Below are 27,757 nucleotides of genomic sequence, written 5' to 3' on the forward strand. Positions count from 1 at the left end.
GTATCACCCATCTCCGCTGCAGGGATGTGTCTGTCGACAGAGCGCACCGGCTCTGACAGCGCCCAGAAGAATTCCAGGTCATGTGCCATTAGTAAAGCAAAAGTGCATTAATTCAAGTCCAGATGGGAAATTATGCTCTAAAGTGAACCTATGCTTTAGGTCATTGTGACTGTTTGCTTGAGGTTTTACAGAACTTGGTCTAAAACTAACTTTCCATCTTTTTCTTCCTTTGTGTTTTTGTGACCTGCTCACCTTCTTGCTTAGCAAATGGAAGTTCTAGCAGTAAGTGATGGTTCTTGATTTCTCCAATACTAAACATGTCAGATTCAAGCCTCTGACTTTCACCTGTCTTGTCCGATTGTTGAGCTAGCAGTGTCCTGCCATTGTAAGATTACAGTGTGCGCTGGCTCCACGTAGCGTTTGTCCATGAACTGTTGACCGCTCGTTAATATGTTGTAGCTCGGGATTACTGGGCTGGTACGTTCTAGTGTAATCGTGGCATTCCCTTACTGTCTGAAGAACATAGAATCGGTGATATATGATTTCACTAGAAAGGATGGAAGGTAGAACGGTCATACTTCAGAGCATATCGTGTTTCCAAGGTCTTACAGGGTCCACAGTCCAGGGCCAGATACTGATCCATACAAGTATACCTTCTATACAGGGTGTGCCAGTAATAGAAAAGCATTTCATCTGCTGCAGACCAGGTGACGCTTCATAGCAACAAATTAATTTATACATCATTTTAGGACATTTTTTGTAACTTGGCATCCAATCTATGTAAGAGCGCTACATGTCCCACCTGGTCGTATTCTTTACATTTGTCCTTTCCTTCCATGGAGCTTTCAGTCCTCATCACACAATACATTACTGGCCAGATATCATGGCAACCATTTGAGTGTGGGAGAAAACTAAAGTATAAGGGCATAAGAATAGAAACTTTGCATGTATTTACTTGGTGGGAAGGAAATGGCACCAGTACTTACAGAACTGGATTGTAGGGAGGACAGTAGGGACTATTGCCGGGGGTCTCCACCTTCTAGTTCCCAGATGTTCCCAGCGGCAAGAGCTTTTTTAAATATAGAAGACGTCATGGAGATGGCAGCAATGCGGTGTCGTTTTAGCATCCATATTTTGGCCACAAGTCGCATTGCACACTATGGTGATCTAAGTTTGGTTCACTTGAACTTTCTGGGGACTGGGACTTGCAGACATAAAAGTGACACATTATATTAGTCTGAATGAGGCCTTTCATTTTTTCTGAACAGTGGCTTGCTCCAAATTTTTCGACCATCCTTGACACAGTCCTTAGTGAATCTGTCATGTGCAGAAATGCTCCTTACCTGCAGATATTGGGGTAATCTGTAGATGAATAGCAATTATATCCTATGTAGCCTGCTTACTGGAACAGCGGCTGCAGGGAAGAAATTAAGTTTTATTTTCCGTGCTGCCGCTCGCTTCCAGTCATTGTGGAGGTGCATGGGACTCGCTCACTCTCCGGTAGTTTGATTGACAGCCTGCGCTGTACACACACACACACACACACACACACACACACACACACACACACACACACACACACACACACACACACACACACACACACACGCTGTGCACACACACACACACACACATATGCTGCACAGATGCACGCTGCGCGCACAGATACACGCTCCACACACACACACACACACACACACGCGCGCTTGCGCACACACGCATGCTGTGCACACACGCACGCTGCACAACAGGTTGTCACAGTGCCGGGGAGTGATTACAGTGAGTAGTGAGCGGTGACTGTAACATCTCCCTCCCCGATGACTGGAAACAAGTGGCTGCAGGAAGATAAAACTTTATCTCCCTGCAGCCTCCAGCTCCAGTAAGCCAGCCACACAGGATTCAACTGCTATTTACCTGCAGATTAACCCTATTTCTGCAGGTAAGTAGCGTTTCTGGACTTATGATGACCACTACGTCCCACTGTAAATTATAGCTATTTTCAGACCCATAGATTTGGTGTCTGTCATGTACAGCTGCGGTCATACATGTGCCGCTAGTGAAAACCCCCATTATTGTCCTAACCTTTAGCATGTGTGAGGGGCCGCATGGAGGATTATTCGGTACGGATCTGTGGTCGGGGGCTCCTCTCTGCATGCTTGGCATAGTGTAATAAGTACTGATGAGCCCTCCGGCAGGCAGTCCAGTCATCTTTTATGTACAGCATTGTTCCCCCATTTAGTAGAGCAGACATTCTCCCAGAAAGGTGGATATTTCTAGATTGTTGGCTTGCTATTTCTGTCATGAAATGAATTTTCTGGGCTGCTTGATTCTAAGTAGCACGTGTGATTGCGTCTTCCATGTTTTCCATTTAACCCAATTCTCGCCAGTGTGTAGTTAATAGAAGCCTGACCTTCCTTCCCTCTACTAAACCAGTAACAACATACAATTGCTCAAGCTGTGTTGCACGGACGCGGTTACTTTTGCTCATGCCATGTAAAAAAAATTTTTTTTTTACAGGAGCTGGAGCTTTGTCGGAGGCTTTACAAGCTGCACTTCCAGCTTCTTCTGCTCTTCCAAGCCTACTGCAAGCTCATCAGTCAAGTGGACACGATTAAGAAGCAGACGGAGGTACAGTACAGCGAGCACGTCAGGTGTATGGCAAGATGAGAGGAACTCATTGCTAGGTGCCCTATATATTCAAGAAGTCCGCCACCGCCCCCGTCTGCCCCAGTACGGGCCCCCGTCTGCCCCAGTACGGGCCCCCGTCTGCCCCAGTACGGGCCCCCGTCTGCCCCAGTACGGGCCCCCGTCACAGATTATGGCCTCCTTGTTCCCTCGTCGGCCATTTATCAGATGTGCTCACGATGGGAATCCATATTAGAACAATCTAACATTCTATTATGGCATTGCATAAGTTCTATGATATATAATGTACCCACTACTGTGCATTGTGGTATTATTAGGAGTAGTGAGAAGTGATTGAAGTGTAATAAAGTCTATATATTTAGGTCATAAACATGTCAGATGAGCTGTGCCAGCTGGAGGCCTCTCTGAAAGAAGCAGAGGCCACGTCTAGCGTCGGCATAGAGGACTGCGACTTCTCCGAATTCTACCAAGCAAGCACAGATGTTGCTGTCCACTCACTCATCGAAGCCCTGAGAGGAAAAGAGTTTGTGTCTGCCATAACTCAGGTCAAGGCATTCAGGTGAAGCAGGGGCGCATGGGTGGGGTTCTCTTTCCAGATGCATCCTATTAAAACTTTAGGAATGATTTTCTAGAATCACTATCCAAAATTCATTCTAATTGTAATGAAAGCTGTCAATGATTGTCCCAGTAAGTCCTAATAAAACTACGGTTGTTTATCACTAGCACCTGATTTATATATTTTCATAGCAACCTTGCCGCCTCCCATATGCATGTGAAGGTGTTTCAGCAGTAAGGTTAGAAGTTTTTTTTTCTTAAGTGCATGTATTTGTGGCGACCAAGAATTTTTCAATTGGGTGTCATTAAAATATTTTGCATTGTATGGCTTTTACAGACTTTGCTTTTGTGCACATTCAACTTTGATATGAGCTGAGAGGAGCGCTGAAAAAGAACAATTATAGATTTACAAACGCTCTCATCAGACTGAGCTCACTGACATATTCTCAGTTAATTCATTCTGCAGCCTGAAATAGTCATGGCCGCACAGAGGCTATGGAAGGAAAAACTGTACAAAAATCTTAATGAAACATGGTAGCAAAATATTTTATAGCCTCAAATACATGATTCTAGTAAAAACAAAAGATACAATCTGTGGACGAGGGCGGCATTGTTTCTTAAAGGGGGGATCAAGATGTCTGGGATTAGATAAATTGTTTAAGAAGAAATATGGTGATCTCTTGACTAATATCAAACCGAAGAACTTTAGGTTTTAAGTTCTAATAATTACTAGACTTGCACAGGACCGAAATGTCTCCGTATTTAATTGTATACTCTGCTTTTTGCTTTCTAGGACTATCTGGCCCAATGAGATATTTGGCAGCTCAGAAGACGATCCCATCCAAACCTTGCTGCACATATATTTCCGCCATCAGACTCTGGGCCAGACTGGCAGCTTTGCCATTGTTGGCTGCAAGCAGGACATGTCTAAAGCCAGCGCTAAGCTGATGGAGCTAAACCTAGAAATCCGAATGTCCCTGCGCTTGGTGCAGTCATACCAGCTCTTATCTAAGGCCAAGCCTGTCACCAGTATGGTGAGCACTGAGTTTTGAGCCCTCGCTGCTGAGTAGGCCTCAGACTTGAAGCACTGGATGTCTAATGATCTTATGAAGCACCTTCCATAATTACTGTAAAATAGAGCTGCATCCTTTTTTCTTTTTTTTTTTCTTTTCTTGACTCATAAGTCTGAGCTCCAGCAAGTGGGACGTTCAGAGCCCAGATTGAGAAGCTGAGAAAATGGACTTTTTTGGTTCTGTACAGTAGATTTAAGCGTGAAAGTTATTTTCTTTTTCTTTGTTACATTTTTACCATCCAAAAGCTAAAGGGCTAACGTGATGTACAGCTGCAATACGGCCCCTTTGCCTTGGAGACGGCAAGAACCAGAGAGGTGCAATGGTGGACTGTAGTGACTCGCCCAAAGACCGTCTTTGGTTCCTAGTCACTCAAGAGTCAATATGATTGATGAATGCTCAGCGTCATGAGGATTGTCCCATGCGCCATTGGCAGGAGATGACCTATAAAGACTTTGGAAACCATTGAACTTTTATTATGTTGCAATTTTTGTTCTTTGTGTCTTTGTTATGCGTTTTATTTTTTCTTTTGCCTGAAATGATGGGTGACCGAAGGAACGCATGGTTGTATGTAATGGTATGAATGTTTGTACATAGTCTTCACGCATGCCTCAAAGAGTGATATGACATTATTTTTGGATAAATTTTTATTTTATTAGATCTAACAACTCATAGCTTGTAAATGTTAGGGCCTCTAATTATTTTAAACTGGGCTTTCCCCAGGGTTTCTAAAAGAAATAATATATCTTAATTTTATTAGATTGCTGCTCAGTTCTCTGACCAGTGCTTATGGTATAAATATCGGTAACTAACCAAAAAAGTAGCTGCCTGCAGAGACTTTAATAATGTATATTTAGATATTTGCTGCCTAACAGCAACCTTCGTTAGAACAGATAACTTATTTTATTCTGTATATATTCTAGAATCTACATATGGTGGAAAACCAGTATTTTTTTTTCCTTGTAAATGTGTGCAATTTAGTCTTTTAGGGTGGTCTATGTACATAGTGGATCCTGGAAGGGCCACGCATCGGCAAACACGTCAGGTAGCTACGAATATATCGACAGTTCCTTGCTATCATCCATAAATTATTCTACTAGGAAACAGATATAGAAAAGACTAAACGGGAGAAGCTACCAAAAATCTACACATTCACTGTACAAAAGAAATGCATATAAAGGACACGTTCTTCAGCACAACCAAGATTACAGGTGTCTATATATACAGATCACGTATTTTGTAAAAATAAATGAATGTAGCCCCATGATTCCTGACTAAGAAGGAATACTCTGCAATTTTTATACGCCTTTTACCCACTGTGATTAAAAAAAACAGAAAGTATATATTTATTTCTGTACGCGAGGATATGTATTCTTTATAGAGGACACATTACTTGGCATCGCCTTTTCATTGGACCGCCAAAAAACAATTAAGTTCTGTACATATTAACTGTTTAACACTTGGAACCGGCTGACCTATGTACCGTAGGTGCCCTGGCTTTGAAGAGGTTAAACTGTCTGCACTCTAAAAGACTGCAGGTATGAACCAGTAAGAGGAATCCATGTCACCTGAAGGAGCCACAGGACCCTAGCGGAGCAGCCAATCTCACCAGTCATCATGGCACATTAGTACTGAGCAATCACTCTATTTTATTTCACACCAGAAGGGCATGTGGTACTTTAGATGGTCTTATCGATTTTCCTAATTTAAGAGATACTTACCGGGGACGAGTAGTTTTATTTAGCAGTGCATTATTCCTTACATCCTACCAGCCATTTCTTTTTTGTTAAATAAAAGATTGTATAATGTTACAACCTCGTTTCTTTGGCAGTTATTGTGAATGTCATAAAGGGAGAATTCCTGTTGCATTGTCACCATTCCTAAGAGAAAAAATAGTGATGACGTTTAACCATACAGCAGCTGAATCTCAAGACGTTGCAGTACGAGTTTTTGGTACCAAAACCGGAACCAGAATCCCAGTTTTTTCCTTAGGTGTTTTCTGAGCAGAATAAATTCTTTAGCACTAAATTTCTGCAGCTGCAGCCTTCCGTAGAGTCTCTCATCCAAGTGAATCAGAATGATTATGCAAATGATAAACTCTGATGAGAGTGTGATCCAATTCTCTCAGATGAGGAGAAGATGGAGAAAAAAATTCCTCCATCTTCTCCATTGTGTCAGTCGGACTGCATTCAAATGTCATTCAAGTGCAGTCTGATGTTTTCCACAGACTAATTGACTTGCATGGCTGAGTGTGATCCAAATCTTGGATGAAACTCTGGCATGCTGCAATTTTTCCTCAGACAGACTCAAGGAAATAAATCAGACAGGTGCACGGCCCCATAGACTAACATTGATCTGAGTGCGATTCAGTGTTCTGTCGGATTGCACTCGGACCAAAAATACGGTAGTTTGCACCTGCCCTTAGGATTCGTGCAGACAACAGTATTTTCAGTCTGAGTGCAATCCAATCTGATTTTTCTTTGGGGTCGTTCACATGTCCAATTTTATTCCTTAGAGAGAGTCTGCCGAAGGATAAAATGCATGATTTGCATCCGATATTCGGATCACACTCTGCCATGCAAGTCAATGAGTCCGTGAAAAATCTGGACTGCTCTCAGATGACACAAGGAGTCTGTGGAAAGATGTTCTTGGTGCTGGTGTTTGGTATCAACTGTTACTTTGTGCTGACACTCTATTTAATACTTCTGGTCCATATTTGACTAGATTGTCCCTTAAAAAAATAAATTGGCACAAAGACACTGGGTCCAACCTCACCTTAAAAAGCTTCTTCATTGGCACAGAATGTTGGATCGGCAGTTGGCTGCCAGGTCTAGGGCTCCTGTTGTATTCATTAGACTAGGATGCCAGGCCTGTGTCCTGTGAAATCATCAGTCTCATCCTCCCGATGTGGCAGTATCAGGTGCCAGCGAGCATCTTTAAGAGTGTGGTCTATTGAAGAGTATGTTCTCTACAAAAACAAACACAGGACTACATATCTTGCTATAGCACAATGCCTAAAAGATGCTTCAAATTTATTAAGAGGCACATATTTAGCATTGAATTTCTTTTGCCAATTCTACACCAGGTTTCCACAAATTAATTTTAGCAAACATTTAGCTACAACCTAAAAAAAACTGTAGTCCATTTAATAACTTTAGCCAGTTTGCCTCTGAGCGCCCAGGCAGGGTTGTATCCCCTCTTCTGCTGAGCCATAGTCTGGGCAAACTTACAAACCAAAAGGCCCAAATCATCAACACTGAAATTTTGTATGGCTGTGTTGAAGAACAGTGTCAAATTCATTAAGGTGTGTACCTTATATGAGCTTAGCCCATCTTTTAGCTTTCGGTACTAGCCTACTGTTCTGTTGCAGTTTAGTGTAGACTATAGACCCGATTCATCATCATTATTCATGCCGGTCTTGAAGAGGTGGCCGTGCTGGAGGTATACACTCCTTTGAGAATCTGGAGTGAGATTTCTGGCACGCTCTAGTCTAATTCATGACTAGCTTTGGTGACCCGCCACACCCCCGTCCCAGCTTCGTCCATTTTGTTGGAGCTGATAAAAACTGTTGTGAAAACGCCAAAAGATGCAAAATGTTGGCGCAACTCCAAGATGCACCAACCTTTTCAAATAATTTTATATAGCGCCAACATATTCCACAGCACTTTACAATTAAGCGGGGACATGTACAGACAATGAAGGCATCACAAAGTAACACATAGTTCATCAGTTACAGGAGGTTGTGAGGACCCTAATCACAAGCTTACAATCTATGACAGAATAGTGTGGGGGGACACAATAGGTATAAACTGCTTGTCATGTATTGCCCAGTCATTATAATGAGTTTTCATATAAAAGCTGTGTGATCCGGTCATCAGCCAGTATCTGTATAAGTGCAGCTAACATGTGCTATTGGAGGCATGGAGACAGATGAATAAGGGACCAGATTCTGAGGAAATTTAGAAAGTGGGAACAGGGAATAGTTAGATTAGTGAAACTAGGTGATGGGCTTGACTAAAGAGAGAGATTTTTATATTGTACGCCTATAGTGGATGCAACCAGTGCAATGACTGGTACAGGGTAGAGGCATCTGTGTAGCGACTGGACAGAAGTACAACCCTGGCTACTGCATTCAGGATGGTTTGGAGGGAAAGATTAGTAGATACATGCTGTAGTATAATAGAAACACGTGCACCACTTCTGGTTTTGGCATACACATACTGAAGTAAAAACCTCACCAAACACTCAATGTGTGCACGTGGCCTGAGGGGAAGAAGATATGAACAACAGATGGCAAATGATAGTGAAGCAGTTAGAGAGGTAGGAGGAGAACCAAGAGAGAGCAGGTTGAATCTAATAGAGTGGAGCATATTGAGGAGGAGCTGGAGATCCATAGTGTTAAATGCAGCAGAGAGATCCAGGAGAATCAGCAGGGAGCAGTGGTCATTAGAGACTTTAGGAAGGGCAGCTTCTGTACAATGAAAAGAGTGGAAACCAGATTCTAAAGGGTCAAGAGTAAGTTAACACAGATAGTGGGTTAGATGAGACTGGACTAAGCATTCCAGGAGTTTATAGATGAAGGGGAGATTAGAGACTAGTCTAGTTAGCAGAGCAGCTGTGGTTGAGTGATGTGTTTTTTTTTTTTTTTTTTTTAAAGTAAAGGGGTTATGATAGCTTGTTTGAATTAGGAGAAAGAGAGAAATATGTGTCTGGGTGATGATGGCCGAGAAGAGGGACTGAAGATGATGGGAGGGAATAGGGTCATTTGTGCAGGGGCAAGAAGAAGTGAGAAGCCTGGTAACTTCTGTGACAGGTTCAAGGGTGGAAAGTGAACTTGAGGTCCAGGCTGGAAGGGGAACCAAGCTGTGACGGGATTGAGTGAAAATGTCTTGATGAATATAATTGATTTTTTTTCTTGGAAATAAGTGGCCAGATAGTGTTGAGGTTGGTGACTGGGGCCTGTACTTTAGGGCTTAGGAGGGAGTGAAAAATTTCAGAGTAATTTTGGATTGTCAGATAGTGGCGTGATGGCAGTGAAGTAGGCTTGTTTGGCCAGGTGGAGAGCAGAATTGTAAGTTTTCAGTATTAACTTATAGATTAATTATTGTGCAGAAAGCTATTTTCTCCAGTAATTTGGCACATCTGGAGAAAACATGTTTGCAGCATGTTCTGCGCGTAGCAGGCGCTGCTTCATCCAGTGCACTTTCCAATGTCTTATAGTGTGACAGTGCCAAGGCTGGACAAGAGAGGGAGGATATTGGATCTAAAGATGACCATAGCTTGATCGTAAACTGCTGAGTATTGATGGTATGTAGACTTCTGTATGTGTGACAAGTGGGGGAGGGGTCTGCCCTTAGTGGGGTGACAATTCTTGACAAAAGGTTGTGGTCAGAGAGCTCTAGTTAGTAAAGTCCAGGTCAAGTGTATTCTCATCTTTGTGTAGAAGAGTTTATAAGTTGGAAAAGGGTAGAGAAATAACAGATTATCAATGGGGACATTAAAGTCCATGCTGAGAGTGGGAATATCACAGGATAGAAAGTGTGGAAGCCAGGTGGCAAAAATTATTCTGGCACTGGTTGGTTCTGCCTGGAGGATGATACACAACCGCCCTTACATGGAGATGTATTTGACTAATGTCAAAATAAGGTGGCAACTGAGGATCTCGGGTGAGATGAATAAGCTAGAAAGCACAGTAAGGAAAGGCATAAACCACCACCTTGTCAGCCCTCAGGTTTGGGAGTATGTGAAAAATGTTGCCCACCATATGTGAGCGCAGCATCAGTGCTTTCCAATTGCTGATTTCAGCAAGTTGGAAGGGAAGAAATCCTGGATCTAGAACAGTTTGTTACAGACAGTACCAGAGGGCACAGTTAAGAGACTGGAAAAAGCATGCAGATTTCTATGTGCAGCAGGAAGAGTGATAGTTACTAGTAAGTAGGAGGGCCAGGGTTAGGAAAGATGTTGCCAGCGACTAGGATAATAAAGAGATCAAGCAGGTGGCTCAGTGATTTGTGCAGGCATTTTGTACACTGGTGGTATTTGATGGTTTGGAGTGTTTGAGAAATGTGAAGAGCCCGAGAGCTGTATATGGAGAGTAGAGTGCAGTGTGTAAGAGGGACAGTAGAGGTAGAAGAAAGCAGCTAAAACAGATTAGCCAAGAGTTATGGAAAGTACATTAACTTGCATAATTGTGCAAGTTAACCTGCTTCTTGATCATCTTGTACTGCTAGTCTCCTGCCCAACTTCCATGTATAACTGCATGCACATTAACAATATTGCACACATGCCACCAGCACACAAACATTTTCCTGGGCTAAGTCTGAATATACAGTATAGGAAAGTTAAAACAACTATTCTGGGTTGAAAGCTTTGTCAGGCCCCATGTATTTTTTGCACATGCTCACCCACTTCAAGAAGTTGGCTGGGACTGGCAAAAAAACACCAAGAGTTGCAAAATTAGGTTTTATTTGCACCAACTTTGTGGGGCACTTAAAGCACTCCTCCCATCAAAATTTGTATCGTCTTAATACATTGCAGTCTATTATATGGCACAGTGTACTTACAATTGCTCATTTTGCCTTTCCGCCCAGTTAATTCTCCTCTCTTCCATTAGGTGTATGACATCACATGACTAAAAACTGACTAGCTGAATCCTTCTAAGCTCTGTAGAAACAGGTCAATTTTGTCTGCACAAGTCCCTGCAAAAGTCTCATGGCGGGAGAAACAGCTGGGTTAGGAGTTGAAGGGGATAAATGCAGGGACAAGAGACTTCCTGTTTCAACCCAGAGCAAACAGAAGAATCAAAGGGGTATTCCCCTCTCCAAGAACATCTCAATATGTAGTAGGTGTAATATTAGCAAATACCTCCAATTAGAAGTGTATAGTTCTTCAGATTTTCTTTGTCACTTCTCATGTAGGGTAGTGCAGTAGCTTCGGTATCCATGATTATGATCACTAAGCTACTGCAATGCCCTACATGACGTAAATGACAGAAAAGCTGAAGAGCTATACTACATTTCTAGTTGTAGACCTTTCTTACTACACATTGGGATAGGATCCTGGAGCTGGGAATACCCCTTTAACTGGATAGAAGGTTAAATGAGCAATTGTAAGTACATGGTTCTACATATGATTGAAATATATTAAGAGGATAAAAACTTTGCAAGGAGGAGCGCTTTAAGTTTTGCACTCTGAATTCTGGCAAAAACTTTGGGATGAATTGAGGCCAAAGTTTTACTTTGACATTGTCAATAGTCTTCGAACGAGTGAATTGTCAAATCAGTCAGTCAATGGTATTACAGTTGAGTCCTTCTGCCATGTACTGTGATGCATAGAGGCTGTAGCAGCCAACATTTTGCTTTTAAATAAGCGCCCATGTCCCACCCCCCACCCCCACTCACTAAACCCATGTACTGTATATGTATGTTGATCCACTCACCTACTGCTTTCGTCTCTGCTATCCATCACAATTCAGTTCCTCTTGAGTGGCATCAATACTCTTCAGACTCTGGCTCACTGAGCCTGAAGTTTTTTTTATACCACAATGTAGTCTGACCCTCCATAGACTTGTATTGTAAAATCCACTTCTGGATTTAAAGATTGCAATGTGACCCAGAGACTGAAGAGCGGTGAAGTCACTCAAGATTAATGCAATACTGGACAGACCCCAACAGACACATTTAGGGGAAGGAAAAAAAAAAAAAAAAAAAAAGTTGTTGATGGAAGGGCTTAGGTGGCTGAGAGGTGTAGTCCTAAGCATACAAAGTCAGCCAAACAATTGTATCTTAACCCAGATTATTTTATTCAGTATAATGACAGTTTTGCTGTGAGTAGATTTTTATTGCATTACATGCCGTATGTTTGATTACTCCAAAAAGAAAAACAAAAAAATGCACATCTGGCCTAACTGTAGGGAAGACTGAAGAGGAACTAAATGATGTACTTGAAACTGAAGGTACTATCACAGGAGAGCCTCTTGCCCTTGCATCTTCCACACAGGTCTTGCCGATGGGGTCTTTTAGGGTCTACGTGACGCTCTTTCACAGGACAGATGCACCTCGTCTGTTTGCAGCTCTGCAAAGAGATTTTGTTACAGATACAAGTGTTGCACATATTTTCCACCAGTTTTCTCTGTGATGGATTCTGAATATTTGAATATAACAAATTGTAACCCTGTGATAAAACTGGGCAAAATGCAGTCATAAGAACTCCTGCAAAAATCTACTGTGCCCTATGCTGAGAGTCTGCATGGGACCCTTAGCAATGCCTTCAGACTGCAATGCCCAGACCAGCTGGGGGTCTCCTGCCTCCCCCTAGGCATGTAGGACGCTGTTCTGTTTGGGTACAAGAGAAGTGCAGGTGTCACAGTCCACACTTGGGTGCGTTTACAGGACTATTAAATGTTCATGACCTATTCCGTATTTCCTGACCAGAACTGACAACCTTGTACATGCCTATGGTTGTATGGATTAAGCCCAAATGATAACCATAGAAGAGAAAAAACATCCATAATATGGTGCTTAGGGAAGCATTTACAGATCTGAATTAATTATACCTACATACAACAGATTGTAGGTGACCATGATCTGTGTGTGCACAAGCCCTAATCTGCATATAGAAAACAAACATGGCTGCCTTTAATCCTAGAAAGATGAACCATCCTCATCTAGAAACTGGATCTGAAGTTTATTATTGCAGTGAAATTAATGTGATTACATAGACACCTTGTACAACCATTTTAACAAAATTCATAATTCAGACTGCCAACTTATGAACATACATCCTATGGCCAGGTTCAGAGGTCTTTGTCCAAATAACCAAAGAACAGAATTCAGATATCTTTATTGACTTCAATGAGAAAAACCAGTCTCAAATATGAAACGTCAGACTCCATGTCAGTCTTCTCAGCCAGACACTAGTTTAGTTGACTGCACTATTGTGTCCTCATTAAAGTCAATGGCTCTGTTGGGAACATGTCCAAATCACTTTTTGGGGAGGGGCCTATAGTCAAACAGGGGCCACGTTGTGGTGGGCACCCAGCCGAAAGGTGGCCTATAATTAATGTGAACATAAGACTTATTGGGGCAGGCACTCACCTGGCACATGATGTCCTCCACTCGATAAGGGTTAAAGGACTTCTGACAAGTCCTGCAAAACTGTTTGAAATACACCTAACAGAATCAAGAGTTAGTGAGCCGTCCTGCCTTGTGCACACACCCCCCCCCCCCCCTTTTCGCCCACCGTCCTGCTGTGTGCACAAGATGGCACTCACCTTGCTGGTCCCCTGCACACACCACACATATGCACTTTCCCAGCGGATGTTGCAGTCTTTACAGTGGTAATAGCCATACTTTTGTTCTAGGAACTAGAGGAAAAACAAAAACACACTAATTTGGTATCACCTTGCTTGTATTAACTACTGCCGAATGTTTATATTATAAAAAAGCTCAATTTAAAAACACCAAATCATGTAGGTTTCACAGACATGTGTTAGTGTAGTGTAGCAAGCCCAATATAAGTTTGTGTACATGCAAGTTATTTATTTTTAATTGGGATGGGAGGTAATTTTGTTAAACTACTTCTTGGCTTGAGTACATTTATCTTGCGATAAGCAACATTCAAGACAATTATGTCACGAAATAAGATGTGCAAGGCTTGAAAAATCAGCACCAAGTCTGCGCGTGATATGTGAATTTGGAGAAATGGAAATGCAACACTTCCCAGAATACACTGTAGATATGTGGATCCTTTGTGAAATCTCAGGTAGGTTTCAGCTACTAAATTCCATAGCAGATTCATGTTGTGTTTTCCCACCAGCATAAAGCCATGATCCCACCTAGCACAAGCACTGCACTTGTGTCGTGTGTAGAAAATCACTGCATTTAACAGTTCAAGCAAAGCAGATGCGATTTCTTAAAGACACACGAGCCCTGTGCAAGTAGTCACACTGGAGCTGCACATTTAAGCAGTTTATACACAGGAAAAGACGCTTCTGCACATGGCAACTCGCCATAACCTTTAGCGCTGATATTCTAAATATAAGGGCATGTTCACACATTGCATATTTTACAGCACCAAAAGCCAGAGCATTGGCAGGAAGAGTGCCGTGTACTTTTTTTCCTACACCAATTTCTCACGTGCATCCCCTCTCCCTAATGAATTGAATAAGTGAAAGAAAAAAAAAAAAAAAAAAAAAAAAACAGTTAAAAAGACTTGACATGCCACAGAAAAACAAAACAAAGAAAAAACAGAACACTGATAGTTCACGTCTGCAAGCAAAGGATAAGCAGCATGTGCATGAGACTGCATAAATGTCATTTACTTTGCTAGCAGGGTTTGTGCCCACTGTCAGGAGTCGCCTGCAGCCCCGACGTTGCGGAATAGCCGCGCGGCTTCCGCCCTCATTTTATGCAAATGAGCGGCCGAAATTTTTTATTATTTTTTTTATTTTTTGTGTGCTTTTCTTTTCCACACTTGCGGACTTTCCTCAGATGTTAATCTATGGGGAAAGTCGATGCGCCGTATGTCAGCTTCCACCGCTGCACAGTGGACATGGAATTTCTGGAAATCTCATATCCATTATGCTGTAACATCTGGACACTGCGGGTTTGACGCTGCATAAGCGTCAAACCCGCAGCAGCTCCTGACTGTGGGCAAAACCTAAAATGCTGCATTTTTCAGCTGGAATGAGAAAGAAAAAAAAAAATCATGTGTGAACAAGCTCTAAGTGTCATGTAGATTACAGTGATCTTTAAGGAGAAGCTGCTTACCTGGAATCTTAGTCTCGTCTGCCCAGGTGAAGGGGCGGATTGGGTCTCATTCTCATCTGCTTTTTTGGCTTCTTTGCTTTCACTAGTCTGCTTTTCACCCTCTTTATCACTTGCAGTTATAGGGACATCATCTTTTGCAGCCTCTGCAGTTCTCTGCTGGGCTTCTTCATTCTCCTCTTGGAAAGAAGTCAGTCTTCCAGTAACAACAGGCGAGTACACCGCTATTGTTCTGGGGAAGCGCACAGTCTTCGTGGGAGATGCAGGACTTTCCTGATCGGACAGAACCTGCTGAGATTTTCTGAGGGTTCCTGGCCTCCTTCTTATTAGAGTTCTGGGGCCCAGAGAGCACTGGACAGACACATCCTGTCTGGGGTTCACCTGGATGCCCACATCTCTGGTATTTGCTTTCCTTAGTCTTGGGGTAAGGTTGGGATTCACCTGAGACAGGATAGCCTTTAACTGAGCTCTTTGGTAGTTATCAAAATATTCTCCAGTGTCACCATAGTTGGACAGGTAGTTCTTCTGCCTCCAGCTCATCCCTTTATTTTTAGGATTAAGATACCTGAAGGAGTAAGGATTATATGTGGAATACATGTAGTTATCCATTGCCTCATCTGTGAAGCTAGCCATAATGTCTAGCCAACAGCCTGGCTCCAGGTGCTTACTTAAATAGTGTTAGACTTGATTGACAATCAAGCGGTGGATAGGATGCGTCTGATGGCGTTTAACATACAGATATCCAAGGATCCTAGATACGTTTAGCTTCATACCTGTGCTATAACAAGAAATTCAAACACTGCAGAGGTAACCAGCGATAATTGTAACTTGTATGTTTGTATCAGCGTATTGTGATTTTTTTAGAATTTCCTATAAGGCCAGTTTTTCCCATTTTCTATTAAATGTTACACAATAGGGCACATTCTAGATACAAACGGACTCATAGAGCAAGTGTCCTGTGTGTATAAGAATGGCCAACAATAGTGAGAGCCTTACCTTTCCTGCTAAGATCTATTTGTACAGAGTTTTGGGGGCGTTTAAAAATGAGTTTTCTAAGCAAAAACAACTTCAGTAAGGAGTTTTCTTTCTCTGAAGCAGTTTTGTCGTGTTTTTGAAGAGTTTTTTTTTTCCTGAAGGGTTCTTTGCAGTCTTTTGCTTGGACATTGCTGGCTTTGGAGAGGTCTTGTTCAGGATCCGCTTCAAAGAAGTGATGTGCACTTCTTTTTTTCCATTAGGTGTTTTTCAAAACCTCTGCAGGGAAAAAAAAATAAAAAGCTGAAAAAGAAAATCCTCATGTGAGCAGCAAAGTGAATGTCCTTTCAGGTATGCGCATACAATGTTTTTTGTGCATATGTGTTCCATCTTGGAAGCTACTTGCTATTTAATGATTACATACATACATATATTCATTCATTCAGTAAAAACAACTGAAAAGAATACGGAGAAGACGCTTCAGGAAAAAGAGTGCCTCAGTTTCCTTGAAGCTTCTTCACCTTGAAAAACTTTTTGGGTTCGCCAGCCTCCTACAGACTGTGTGTGTATCTTAGAAATGAATTGGGAGTTTTTGAAATAACAATACAGCTAGTATGGATAACCTCAATTATCAATCAGGAAATAGTAGCAAGAGGTTAAATAAAACATTGAGCTTTTGAAATAGTTGTTAATGAAGATTTTGGAGAGGTTCTAAAAACTGTGTGTGAACATGGTCTAAGAGTTTGTTCACACTCCCCCCCCCCCCCCCCCCCAGTATTTGCATCAGATACAATCCAAAAACCATGAGGCAAAAGCCAAGGAATTTTGATTGTTGAGTTTCTGCTCCTGAAAAAAACTGTGTTTACTGACCCTCGGCTATGTTCCTATGATGAGCTTTTGGTGAGTTTTTGTTGTTGCAGATTTTCTGTACCATTTAGTAAAATAGGTTACTTGCATATTTTTTTTAAATACCATGGGGAATCGTGAGAAAGTAGCCTAAGGGTATGTTCACAGTGAGTTTTTTTCCAGGTGAGTTTGAAGCATGTCCACTCCGAAAAAAGTGCTACAAAAATTATCTAAATAATCTTTTTATTCCTTTCTATTTAGAAACGACCTGCTGTTCAGATCTTCAGGCTTTTGAGCATCTTTCAACTGCTTCAGATTTCCAAAATAGCCAAGCTTTGAAAAGAAGTGACCGGACCATTCTTCAAGCGTTTTCTGCTAGGAAGTCGCTCCATACTTTACAATAGGTATCAATAAAAAAGAAAAAAATAACATCAGGGAGTCTTTGGGTGTTTTGTGAGCATTTTTGCCTTCAAAAATGCTTGCGTTTTAGGCTGCGTGCCCACGTTGCGGATTACAAGCGTTTTTGATGCGGAATTTCCGCAGCGTAAACGCTTGTAAAACGCTTGGTAATCCGCACCCCATGGTCCCCAATGGGATTCCGCAAGTTCTATGCACATGCTGCGGATTTTTCCGCAGCGTTTATGCTGCGTTCAAAAATCCGCAGCATGTCAATTAATTTTGCGTTTCCGCAAGCGGAATTGCCTTTGTCCAATGCATAAAAAAACGCAAGGCAATTCCGCATGTGGAAACGCGCGAGAAAAACGCGCGATAAATGCGTGCGGAATTCCGCATGCATTTTTCCGGGAGAGGACTTGCAGAAATTTTCTGCTTCATTTCTGCAATGTGGGCACATAGCCTAAGGCCACGTTCACGTATTTGGAGTGTTTTTTACCTCAGTATTTGTAAGCCAAAACCAGGAGTGGGTGATGAATACAGAAGAGGTGACGTGTTTCTTTTATACTGTTCCTCTGATTGTTCCACTCCTGGTTTTGGCTTACAAATACTGAGGTAAAAAACTCACCAAATGCTGAATATGTGAATGTGGCCTTACTCACTGCGTAATGGACTTAAAAATAACGCTCACAAATAGCTGCAAAAAATGGCACCAAAAAACTGTCAACAGACGCCCTAAAAATGTTGAAGAAAATGGCATAAAAATGTGTACAAATCACTTTAGGAAACTCCTGAAAAAATGTGCAAGAAGGCCAAAAAGACACTGCAGGAAAAAACCCGCTGGGCGCTATCTTAAGGAGGTTTCTGCTTGAAAACCTTGTTAGTTTTGCCCATATAGAAAAAACATTGTATGAACAGACCCTAAAAGAAAAGCTTCTTGTTGTGGATGCATTTCACTGTCACTAGGCAGCAGTGAGGAAACGATTATATTACATATTACAATGACAATGCAACTAATACACAGGTGACATGACCCTCGACGCTATTAGTGCTAATAATGGCATTCACACATGAGATTTTTTTTTTTTTTTCTGTAGTTTATTCAATTGCAGTTGCAATTGAAAAAAATAAATGTTTTTTTTAGTTGTGATTTTGATGAGAAAATATTTTTGTTGCCATGTTTTTTTCTGTGTTTGTAGCATGAATTAGACCTGGGCTGGTGCAGTGAGTAACCACAATTATAAGGTAATGTTCACATGTAGCATTTGTTGCAGACATTTCTGTCCCACATCTTTAAATGCAGGTTGTAAAAATAAAAAAAAAATGCAGCTGCTGTACGACTGGGATTCGAATCTGACTGAAAATCATATTTGTAAAATGCGCTCCTTTTTATTGTAGATTACCACGGTCTCCCCTTCCCTTTCTTAAGACTTTCATAAGACTTTGATCAGAGTGGCATCAGTTTTTCTCGGACGTGGAGAGATAAAAAAAAAAAAGATTCTCCATTCTGTCAGTCCTTGAAATCGGACCCATAGACTTGCATTGCCGATTTTGATCCGACACTTGGATCAAAATCGGACATGTCTCTGATATCCAATATAGAATATCATAGGTATCCATGAAAACCACGGATAGCACTCGTACGAGAACATCGGTCGTGTGCACAAGCGTATAACAAATAGGCCAAATTTCATTTAGAAAAACGGATGTATGGCATCAGCTTTTATACATTAGCAATTATTAAAATTTACAAGGATAAATACAGTTTCCCATGTAAAAGAATTGCAATCAGATGCTATACACTTGATTTGAATGGAATCAGATTTTTTTTTTTTTGCGCACTCGCAAACTTGAATAGACGCGTCTCATCCGACACAGAAGAGAATAGGGCATGTTGGAATTTTTTTCTTCACTCTCATATTTGATCCATTAAAAAAAACAAAAACAGTCATCTGAACAGCCCTAATGAATAGCATTGGTCCAAGGGCTGTTAGTTGTTTTTTTTTGCACGGTCAGCACAGAAAATACGGTCATGTGACCTAAATGATCAACTATCTACAGGACTGTTAAATTGCCATGTCGGGGGTCCGGGATTGGTGCCCCCTGTTCTCCTCTCATTCTACTCTGGTTGCAAGACCACAGCCAGGAGGAGTTGAGGAGGTTGGTCTCACACGCGCCCTAGAGATCCAATCAAAATCTATGACCTAGATAATACAAATCTGTGCTCAGCTATCTCTGTCAGCGCCTTCATCCAGTGCATAGATAATAATTAGTGATGAGCGAGTATGTTCTGTTAATCCTTTCAGCGAGCATGCTCGGATGCTCGCCGAGTATTTGCGGCGTGCTCGAATGTTATGTTTGAGTCACTGTGTGTGCGTGATTTGCGACTGACAGCTTTAATATATGTGAGGAATGCCTAACAAACAGGCATTCCTCACATGTATTAAAGCTGTCAAGCAGTCGCCAATCATGCACATGAAGTGACTCAAACATAACATTCGAGGATGCCGAAGATACTCAGAAACCACCCAAGCATGCTCGTACATCTCAAGTAACGAGCATGCTCACTCATCACTAATAATAATAATAGATACCAGAATATTCCTTTAAGGACTTTCTAATAAGTAATGTCTACAAGTACTCAAATTAAATGCAGCACACAAAACGCAAAATCTTGCACAATTAAAGGGAACTTGTCGCATCCCTACACGCTATTAACCTGCAGATATAGGGTTAACCTGCAGGTTACTAGCATTCTACAGCTGCCAAATGAAGCAGGCACAAAGGAACAGAAAAAAGGTGGTGGTGGGGGGACAAAATCCAGCACTGAATAGAAAATCTTCAATAAGTAAAAACAAATTTATTAAAGATACTCCAGGTATATATGAATCTGAAGCGTTTCGGACTAGTATAAGTCCATAATAAAAGTTAATTCATCGCACTCTCATAATTATGATGATACAAAGTATGATTTATTTATACAGCAAAAACTAAGACAATTAATCAAACCTGAGGTGGGTGGCGACATTATTGTACCTTCAGTTTTTATGACTCTTTTCATAACAATCTTTTGATGGAGTATCTTTAATACTTTTTTTTTTTTACTTATTAAGGATTTTCTATCTGGTGGATTTTGTCCCCCTCCCCCCACACAACTTTTTCCGTTCCTTTGTACTGCATCAACATCCAGGAGTGCCGACCTGGAGGATTCTGTGCAATGTCTCCTATGGAGATATTGCTGACAGTGTAGCAGGAAGCTGATATACTTTTCCTTTTTCTACACACTGAGATCAACTTTATATCTCCCAGCAGCCCCCGGTTTTCAGTCATAGGGGTGCAGCTGGCGCGGCTTCAGTCATCGCTCAGTGTACAGTGAGCAGCGGCTGTGACCACCACAACACTGACTGACAGCCGGCTCTGTACTACTGATGCACTGTACAGCTGTCAGTCAGTGCCGGGGCGCGGTTACAGCCACCGCTCACTATGTACTGAGTGGTATCTGAAGCTGCACCTCTATGACTGAAAGTCCAAATCTGTCGGGAGGAATAAAGTTAATTTCAGTGCAGACACTGCACAGCTTCAGAACCCTCTTAACCAGCAGATTAACCCCATATCTGCAGGTTAATAGCATTTGGGGACGTGACAGATCCCTTTTAAAGGGGATTTTACTACTGGACAACGCCAGATTAATCAGTTCTGAACCCTAATTAAAATAAAAACAGTGAATATTTTGCAGCGGCGCAGTTTCAGCGATGCCATTGTTCCTGAAGGTGACATGACTGCTTGATGCAGCCAATGAGTGGACACTCGTCAACTGCAGCTCATCAATATTCTGTCGAGGCGGACATCCACTCTGATGGAATAGTAAAGGCAGCAGCTGAATTATGAACCATCAAGTCGTTCATTGGTTGCAGCCAACACATGACACACGTCACTGCCGGAACAGCAGCTCCGACATGGCTGGACCGCGCTGCTGCAGGAAGTGAATATTCATTGTTTTTATTTTAAAGACCTGAGCTGACTGAGCGGTGGTTGTCTACGATGGGAAAACCTCGTTAAAGTAGATTCACAAAGAATATTTCTGGCATCTCCGTTCTAATTCTCAATATCGGGTTGTTTTGATGGCAGGCACGTAGATTTCTGCAGGCCCCATTTAGATATGTTGGACAATCACAGGAATCTCTACAGCAAATCAGCCACATGTGAATATACCGTCACTATGTTGTATGATTGCTCTCAGTGGCAAAAACAAGATAATCTTGTAGTTATTATACCTTTTAATTTATTATATTTTTGTTAGCCATTATGTTACAAAGTAACCTTTGAGACTTCTTAGGCCTCTTCTTCAGCAAAGCTTGCTTTGTAGCATCATTTATTTTATTTTTGTTAGCCATTAAAAGGTAGAATATTTAAAAGATTATCTTGTTTTTCACACTGAGAGCAATCTTTTTTCAACTGGTTAACACGGTACCAAGCCCTTTTTTTCCTTTATGTTGTATGAAGGATACCAACAGTCTAGCCATGTTTGGCTATGGTACACACTGGTGCTTTCATGGCTTCTGTTGGGGGCTTCCTAATGGAGCCATTTATTACAATGGGATGAGTGGAGTTCAAAAACTGTACGTGCTCATTAACAGCAGTGTCTGTCTTTTTATATGGTCACGAGTGTAGTCAGCTACAGACAGAAGCTAAGAAAGCACTGTTGAATGCAGTGTATACTTAGTCTTACCCAAGTAATTGCCTGTTGTTAATTCTGTAAAAGGGCTTTTTTCTGGGCTTCACACTACAAACTGTATACATAAATAATATCTTAGACCTAATGTTGCAGGTGTACTTACTCTGAAGAGATGACGCGCCCAGGGGATGGGGACGACTCGGCGCCCGGGCCTTGTTATTAGTTTTGGGGGATGTCGCGGTGGCCGGCTCCCGGGCCCGTACCCTGGGGTCACTCTTAAAAGCAAGTAATTGGGGAAAAGGTGTATGGGATAGGGAAAGTTCATGACGCCACCCGTGGTGTCTGGTGAGGATCACCAGCGCTGCTACAGTCCTCTGAGGCCGGTGATCAGGCAGCTTAGTTGGTTCTGCTCCCCACAGGTGGAGCGGGGCCTCAGGGCAGCGTAGGAGAAGGAATGCAGGACAGAGGGGACCCAGCCGGGTCAGAAGAAGAATAGGCACACTCACAACAGTTCACTTCAGTACCTTTACTGGTGGTGTTTCAGGCACGATCCAGGGCACTGTAGGGTAAAGGGTGCATTTCAGGACTCTCCCAAGTGAGCGGGAGTGGGGCCTCCTGTTTCTTGTCTTTTCCTGATAAGTTTATGACCTGCCTGGAGCTAGGCCTAACTTGGTCTCTGTAATGCAGCGGCTGACCTGGTGGTGGGGCCTTCTGTTGGAGTTCACACTCCCTGGTCTCTTGGGCCTCTGTGACTCCTGACCCTGGTATAACAGTCAGCTTTTGGTGTTCCTGGGACATGTAGTTCGCCAGGGGTTCCGATTGCTTCTGCTGGGCCTTAGGGATCCCTGCAGACGCGGACCCGGTGTCCGGTAAATGGTTGTGGGGTGAGCTGGTTAAGCTCCTCTGCCCCCTATGTAGCTCGCTTACTCCACTTGCCTTTGGCCACGCTCGGGGCCCTCACTAGGCTTCACACTGGCAGTAGGCCTCGGTACTCTTCACCGCTCTAATGGCGTCGGCACGCCTTAGGCTCACTAACCTGAGCTCTCGGTGTCTGGGCTGGACTGACTTTCTCACTGGCTGCAGCAGACTGGCTGTAGATTCCAGACTAGACTGTAACTGGACTCCTTTCAGACTTCAGACCAGACTGACTGCCTAGCTCCACCTTCCCTATTTATATCCCTAACGGGCTCCCTCTGCTGGTCTGAGGTGGAAGGTGGAGGTGTGTGAATGCTACGAGGGCCTCTTGTGGAGGAATCTGTCCATGCACCCCTCCGGGATCTGTGGCACCAATGCGCAGCGGGGCGCCACAAATACATGTCAGAATGTGCATATAATCCTGACATTAGGATGATCATTTTATAAATCCAGCTACAAAATAAAATGGGTCATGAGCCCAAATGTATTCAATCTAAGTCTATCTACCCTCATCGCTGTAGCTTGTGCTGAGCAGTGTGAGATCTCACCAGCAGGAGGGACATCGAGAAGGAGGCAATCAGACTAAATGAGCGGATATTGAGTGAAAGTTTCATAAAGGAATATATAGCCGTTTTGACATGGGTTTTCAAATTATATACACTAGCCCCCTCAGGTCCAAGATATCTATTGCTACGCACGTGGTTGTGGAACCACTGTGCCACGGTCCAGGGAGAACCTGGTGGGGCGTAACTAAATCACCACCTGGTTCTTCACTAGAGCCCCTGATGGTGTGGTCAGACTTGAATGCAGGTGGGAGCAAGGTGCTACTCCAAGACAGACCACGTTACCTGAAAACCAAAGGGGCAGGGAAGCAGGACCGGTGAGGAACTGGTTAACAGGTGGACGTGCAGCTGGTAGACAGAACAGGTACTGGATTGGAAATGGACAAGATTAGTTTAAGAACACAGGACAGACTCTGGTACAGGGTCAAGTTCAGACAGGGCAGGCAGGACGGATGGGATGAGGCTCGGGCAGGGCAGGCAGGACGGACGGGATGAGGCTCGGGCGGGCAGGGCGGACGGGATGAGGCTCGGGCGGGCAGGGTGGACGGGATGAGGTTCGGGCGGGGCGGACGGGATGAGGCTCGGGCGGGGCGGACGGGATGAGGCTCGGGCGGGGCGGACGGGATGAGGCTCGGGCGGGGCGGACGGGATGAGGCTCGGGCAGGGCGGACGGGATGAGGCTCGGGCAGGGCGGACGGGATGAGGCTCGGGCAGGGCGGACGGGATGAGGCTCGGGCGGGCAGGGCGGACGGGATGAGGCTCGGGCGGGCAGGGCGGACGGGATGAGGCTCGGGCGGGGCGGACGGGATGAGGCTCGGGCAGGGCGGACGGGATGAGGCTCGGGCAGGGCGGACGGGATGAGGCTCGGGCAGGGCGGACGGGATGAGGCTTGGGCAGGGCGGGCAGGGCGGACGGGATGAGGCTCGGGCAGGGCGGACGGGATGAGGCTCGGGCAGGGCGGACGGGATGAGGCTTGGGCAGGGCGGGCAGGGCGGACGGGATGAGGCGCGGGCAGGGCGGACGGGATGAGGCGCGGGCAGGGCGGACGGGATGAGGCTTGGGCAGGGCGGACGGGATGAGGCTCGGGCAGGGCGGACGGGATGAGGCGCGGGCAGGGCGGACGGGATGAGGCTCGGGCAGGGCGGGCGGGATGAGGCTCGGGCAGGGCGGATGGGATGAGGCTTGGGCAGGGCGGGCAGGGCGGACGGGATGAGGCTCGGGCAGGGCGGACGGGATGAGGCTCGGGCAGGGCGGACGGGATGAGGCTTGGGCGGACGGGATGAGGCTCGGGCAGGGCGGACGGGATGAGGCTCGGGCAGGGCGGACGGGGATGAGGCTCGGGCAGGCAGGGCGGACGGGATGAGGCTGAGACAGGGCAGGCAGGGCGGACGGGATGAGGCTGAGACAGGGCAGGCAGGGCGGACGGGATGAGGCTGAGACAGGGCAGGCAGGGCGGACGGGATGAGGCTGAGACAGGGCAGGCAGGGCGGACGGGATGAGGCTGAGACAGGGCAGGCAGGACGGACGGAATGAGGCTGAGACAGGGCAGGACGGACGGGATAAGGCTGAGACAGGGCAGGCTGGACCGACAGGATCAGGTTCAGACAGGGCAGGCTGGACCGACAGGATCAGGTTGAAGGAGCTCAGGTACAGGGACCTTACAACTAGGTAGCAGGAAACACACTGATTTCTAAAGTTGCTAAGGCACCTCCTCTTCTATTGTGCAGCGCCGGGAAGTGACAGTGACTTTCAGCGCCTGCACAATAGAAACCTGCGGCGCAGTGCACGGAGAGACGGAGCCGGGATGAAGCAAAGCGCGCACTATGTGAGCAGCGCTTTGCTCATGCCCGGGAAGTCAGGGAGCACAGTGTACGTCACAGGGCCCTGTGACGTGCAGGGGAGAAGGGAATATGGTAACTACGTTCCCCGGACGCCAAGCCTGTACAAAATAGAATTGAGTAAAGCGCTTTTCTCTGCAATCAAACCTCTACTGTGGGCCATACAGGTATGTATAGATTTACTTTTCTATACCCTGTATGGCCATAGTAGAGGTCTGATAACTCCAAAGTGGTGACAGATTCCCTTTAAATACAGACTAGCTGAATCCTTCTAAGCTCTATGTCGAAACAGGAAGTCTCTTTTCCCTGCATGAGTCATGAGTCACTGCAAAAGTCCCTGGCAGGTGGGAGGAGGGAGCAGCTGGGTCAGGAGCTGAGGAGGGGAATGATAAATGCACAGACAAGAGACTTCCTGTTTATACATAGAGCAGAGAAAAGAGAAGAATTAGCTGGGTAGAAAGGCAAAATGAGCAATTGTAAGTACACAGCACTATATAATATGATAACTGCAATGTATTGAGTGCTTTTTTAAATACTGCTTTTTGGGGTCCATTTAGACCAGCCAATAACCGGGAAATGAGTGTTCCTATGAACGATCATTCCTGACATCAATCTCTCTACAATCACCAAAAAATGCTTGTTCAGCTGAGGAGATAATTTTTATAAACAAGCTTAAAAATAATCGTTCTTGGCACCTCATGGTCCTGTGTAAACAGAAAAAGTGCTGCTGATACAATTGTTCTGAGCGCATAGAATATCATTTTATCATTGATTGTTTTGTACACATAAAAGTGTATTCACTCTAAATGGGATCTTGCCTACTATTAAATTGCATATAAGAGACCACAGTTATTAAATGACTGCTGATCGTCAGTCGCTTAAAGGGGTTCTCTGAGAAATGTGCTAAAATAAATACATTAAATAATACATATTTAAATATTAAACTTTTTTTTACCTTCAAGTACCTTCAAAGGTATGCTTTATCTACTGATCTCTGTTAGGATTCCAAGATGGAAGCTACCATCAATCACAACCCATCCTAGATTTCAGAAAGGGCTGTGTAAAGACAGAGGTCTCATCAGAGCAGAGTCCTGTCAGGCATTTGAACGTTCACTCCTCCGATCACTGAACCAGACAGGACATGGAGAAGTGGAGCCGGACTGAACACAGGAATGCACGTTTACGATGATTTTAACTATCTTTAATAAAGGTTATATTTTAAGGGTTTTTCTATGTAAATATAATCCCCCCCCCCATGTGAAGAATATTCAAGATAATCCCATGTCAATCATTATGCCCTGTTTGGCGAGGATTATAGAGATCTTCAACATGCAGTGTAAGTAATTTGACACTCCTGCAAGGGAGGGGGCCGAGAGGCGGGGAGTGACATACAAGTGACATACCTCGCAGCAGTTGTGAGCTGCCACAGGAAGACCCCCTAAGGCTTACAAGCCATGAGGCATGTTCTTTGTATCAGACAATTATAATTCAACACCGAGTTACGGGAATACTATACATCCCAGTGATACACCAATTAGATTTTTGAAAACACATGAACCAGATGAACAGGGGTGGATTAAGAGTAGCAAGAGCCCTGGGCAGTTTAGAAGGTATGGGCCCCCCCCCCCCACACACACACCTGATGTATCACGTGACATGTCACATGATCCCCTGTGATAGATCATGTGATAGTTCACGTGAAATTAATTTGGCACAATATTAATTATAATAATTTATTTTAGGCTGTGTGCCCACTATGCATTTTTTAAGCGTTTCCGCAGCGGCAATTCCGCTGCAGAAACGCTTAAAAACCGCTTGGTAGAAGGTCTGCCATGTTCCCCAATGATAATCCGCATGTACTGTGCACATGCTGCGGAAATTTCCGCTGCGGATTATCATTGCGGAAAAATCTGCAGCACTACCAATTATTTTGCGGAAGCGCTGCGTTTTCGCCGCCATTGACTTGCATTGGAACACATGGAATCCGCATCACTGCATCTGTACATGCTTAATCCATGCGTTTCAATGTGCGGATGGTACCCGGGTTTGGAGAAGAGGAGACTCTCCTCCGGACCCGGGTACCATCGAACCTGTAAAAAAAGAATAAAATAAAAAATAAATATTATACTTACCTTCTGATGGCCCCCGGTGTCTTTATCCGATGCGTCCTGGCTTGCCGGCAGCTCGCGATGGTCTGAAAAGGACCTGCCGTGACGTCATTTAGTCATGTGACGGGTCACGCGACCGCTGACGTCGGCAGGCCATTAGAAGGTAATTATATATTTATTTTTTACCATTCTTTTATGGTCACACTATATAAATCCATGCCTGTTGCATGGATTTATATAGTGTGACCAAGTTGTCAAGCACTTTCCAAATAATGCTAAAATCGCTTGGAAAGCGCTTGTCAACCCGCATGCGGAAATGCATGTGAAGAACGCTTCACATCCGCAAGTCCCTGGCAGGAAAAACGCATGTACAATCCGCATGCGTTTTTTCTGCCAGGGAGATGCAGAAA

General features: G+C 44.0%; 2 protein-coding genes across 11 annotated transcripts in view; one reads left to right on the top strand and one right to left on the bottom strand.

Moving 5' to 3' along the window:
* FRYL (FRY like transcription coactivator) overlaps positions 1-6,066 on the top strand; it is a 298,660-nt gene extending 292,594 nt beyond the window's left edge. For 7 of the 10 annotated variants that reach the window (XM_073645520.1, XM_073645519.1, XM_073645521.1 and 4 more), the window contains 4 exons: positions 265-282; positions 2,518-2,628; positions 3,009-3,205; positions 3,995-6,066. In XM_073645520.1, the coding sequence (XP_073501621.1) occupies positions 265-282; positions 2,518-2,628; positions 3,009-3,205; positions 3,995-4,253 (585 nt within the window). In that variant the 3' untranslated portion in view covers positions 4,254-6,066. The remainder of the gene's footprint in view (positions 1-264; positions 283-2,517; positions 2,629-3,008; positions 3,206-3,994) is intronic. The other 3 variants (XM_073645514.1, XM_073645516.1, XM_073645522.1) reach the window with 1 other exon arrangement.
* A 6,078-nt stretch (positions 6,067-12,144) lies between these two features.
* On the bottom strand, positions 12,145-15,670 carry ZAR1 (zygote arrest 1). The gene is made up of 4 exons (XM_073656905.1): positions 15,041-15,670; positions 13,543-13,635; positions 13,367-13,441; positions 12,145-12,344 (listed from the first exon to the last, which is right to left on the bottom strand). Exons 1-4 carry the CDS (start codon positions 15,668-15,670, stop codon positions 12,201-12,203), a joined length of 942 nt encoding a protein of 313 aa, XP_073513006.1. The 3' UTR covers positions 12,145-12,200.
* Positions 15,671-27,757: the final 12,087 nt, after the last annotated feature.

Source organism: Phyllobates terribilis, unplaced genomic scaffold (assembly GCF_046119375.1).
Source record: "Phyllobates terribilis strain yellow unplaced genomic scaffold, ASM4611937v1 Scaffold_1__5_contigs__length_1240528914, whole genome shotgun sequence".
Classification (NCBI taxonomy): Eukaryota; Metazoa; Chordata; class Amphibia; order Anura; family Dendrobatidae; genus Phyllobates; species Phyllobates terribilis.